Genomic DNA, 3,227 nt, shown 5'->3' on the forward strand with positions numbered 1-3,227 from the left:
TACGTCGTTTCGGTTAATAATGTGAATTAAATCAATAAATGAAAATAATAATGTATAAGATTTTGTTGTTTGGAATATATGGAAGAATATTGTATATTGCATATATTTGTATACTGTTGTACATGTACATATCATATTAATCTGAAATAACGTGGAACATCAATTTCGTTAAATTAATTTAGTCTATCGACAAAACTCCCCTATAACTGTGTAGTATCGATAACAATAATACGCAGCCAATATTGATTATAAGTCACATTATATCGCGTCTTTCATAATTTTCACGTGCTAATTAAGCTTTAGTTCCATTTTGTATTTCGAATTTGATGAACAGTTCAATGTAATCATTGCAATTATGAATTTTCAAATATTTTTTTTTAAAAAGGCAAATTTTAAAATGAAAAAAAAGTTTTATTATAAAAATATAGAATTACATTAAATTACTATAATATTACAAAAATTATTAATATTCTTCGAAACTAGAGTTTTCAACCAATTATGTTATCTATGATTTAACAATTTATAAAAATTGGAAAAATTTAATATTCGCAAAATAAATATTTAACTTTTATCTTCTTTGAGAAAATGTCATTAAACTATTGAAAAAAAAAAATCACTTGTAAAATTGGAATCGATTTCTTGTGGTTACGTTTCGATATCTCGATATCTAAAATTGCGAGTTTCTGCGGAAATTAATTTCTCGCAACTGTCAATACGCGTAACCGTATCAAAAGAAAAAAAAAAAAAAAAAAAACAAACTCGGATATTAGTTCTCTTAGCAATCTCAAGCCGTCTATTCCTCGACTTCAAACAGAAATGCGTCCTTCTTCTTCTTCAAATATACAGAGTGTCCCAGAAATATGAAAACATTCGTTAATTTGAGAATTCTTGAGATAATTTCAAGCGAAACAATTTCCTTTGTAAAAACTTCCTTGCGAAAAAGGCTAATGGACGATAAAAAATTACGAATCGAATTGTACCTACTATATAATAATAAACTATAATGTTCAACATTCAACTTTCTTCGACATATGTAGCTTGGACTTGTTCTTGCTCCATGTTCTTGCTCAGTGTTTTTTTATTATAATATATAATAACTCGTTAACAAAGTTGTATTGAATTACCTCGCCAATTTCCAGTTAAAGAATGTTCCTATATCTTTGAGACATCTTGTATAGTATCTTGTGGCGCATGCACACGTGATTTCACGCGATCTATTTAAAAGAATGAGAGAGAAAGAGAGAGAGAAGAACTACAAGTGATCGTGCAATGGCTCGGAGGATAAGGTAGATATCTCTCACGGATCGTTGATTCACTGTTGCGCAATAGTTTCGTTACTCGAGGAAAAACGATAAACTTTTATGGAACGCTGCTCACTCGTGATTATTTCACGGCAGTTCACGAAGAATTAATTTAAGAATTGAATAAAGGAGCATACGTACAGCGTAGAATTAAATGAACTCTACTAAAAAATATATTCGATAAAAAGTATATTTGATAATTGAATGATATATTTCCCTATTAGGTTATGTTTCTGTTTCTTTGAAAAAATTATACGATATAATGTTCGATTTGTCGAATATTGTCAAGAACAAGATAGAAGAGAAAAATTTCAAATTATATTATTATTTAATTTTGTGTAAATTTATACGTAGATTTTAGATAGATTTTTATTAAAATCAGGATTTTATAATAAATTAAATGAATTTTTCTCTAAGATAGTTAAATATTTTTATAAGTAATTATATATTATTTTTTAGCATGGAATGTTGGATTATTGAATTAAAATTTTTTAAAAAATGAAAAATCAAATCATTGCAATTGCAATTTATGGATATTTATTTTTTTAAATTAAATAAAAATAAATTATCTAAAAAATTAATTACGTGTGTTTTACAGATGGATACAACGTAATTCTGTGAGATTACAAACCGAAACGAGAACCCATTACGGCCATGTATCTTCGAAAGGGTATGTGATTTTTATAAAAATATAATTAAACTATCAATAATACAAATGAAATAAAATGGAGGAAAAATGCACGAAAGATCTTATTTTCTGTTCAACGTAATATTTTATCTAATTTTATCGACTTCAACTTGGCTTCAATTTTCCGATTTTCAATCTTAATCTATTTTAGTCCTCTTAAGATGTAGCGTACAAGCTTAGCCAGACTTTTGAACGAATTACACGTGTGTACAAGAAGATAGACATTCGTATTAATAGGGCCATAGAAAAGTTTGCGGCAGTTACTAATTTTCATAACTATGAGAGTGAATATTATGCAACAGTTTAGCCGCATAGTTCTTGCAAGATCAAGAGCTTAGAAACTGAATTATCGAGCAACAAGTTATCAGTTATGTGCAAGTATATTTAGAAGATGACAAGTTTTAAAGAAGATAGTGATACTTGCTCCATCTTTGTCTCACTTTATGTAACGCAAACTTAAATTTTTTCGTAATTCGACAATTTATCGACGTTTTGCAATTTTTGTGCTTGTTTCGACCTTTTCAAATTTACCCTTCTTGAATATATATTAATATTCTTTATATATATATATATATTATATTGTCGAAAAAAAATGAACAAATAATTATTGCAAAAAACGAATTTTTCGAAACAAAGAATAAATTTTTTATTTTTTTTTTGCAAAGCTATTGCTTTACAAACACGCTTGAGAAAATTTGTAAAACGTAAATAAAGTCATGTATTTCTGTGACCTCGCTTCAAAAGCTATACGAACTCTACAGAGCATTTCTGAGAGGAATTAGACCGTTAAATAAATCAGAATGAAAGACATACAAAATTCATAGAAGCTTTTGAAATCAAAATAAAGTGAAATCGGTTATAATTCGTTGGGGGGATTAATTCGAAAAATTAATTAATCGTCTTTCAAATTTTATGACAGCAAAATTGTTTTTTATTGAACCTTTAGATACACTATACAAATCCGTATAACTTTCTCAAATATATTTCTCGATATTTTTTCAATACAAAAGTTACAATTATTTCTACAATAGTCGAACGATTTTTCCTCCAAATAGAACGAAGTAAATTTAATAAACGAAACCTGACCATTGATTGGTCGATCGATTTATTGTGTAAAATAAAAAAAACTATTAAATTTACTTCTAAATTAATTATTTTCCAATAATTATAAATATATTTTAACGTAACGATGAATAATTGAAAAAAAAAAAAAAAAGAAACGTAATTATTTATTCCAT

General features: G+C 26.9%; 1 protein-coding gene across 1 annotated transcript in view; it reads left to right on the forward strand.

Moving 5' to 3' along the window:
* The first annotated feature begins 1,269 nt into the window (after positions 1-1,269).
* LOC102678751 (cadherin-87A) overlaps positions 1,270-3,227 on the forward strand; it is a 198,670-nt gene continuing 196,712 nt past the window's right edge. The window contains exons 1-2 of the mRNA XM_006610870.2: positions 1,270-1,286; positions 1,900-1,971. Coding sequence (XP_006610933.2) covers positions 1,270-1,286; positions 1,900-1,971 — 89 coding nt within the window. The remainder of the gene's footprint in view (positions 1,287-1,899; positions 1,972-3,227) is intronic.

The sequence above is a fragment of the Apis dorsata genome, unplaced genomic scaffold, assembly GCF_000469605.1.
Source record: "Apis dorsata unplaced genomic scaffold, Apis dorsata 1.3 scaffold_81, whole genome shotgun sequence".
NCBI lineage: Eukaryota > Metazoa > Arthropoda > Insecta > Hymenoptera > Apidae > Apis > Apis dorsata.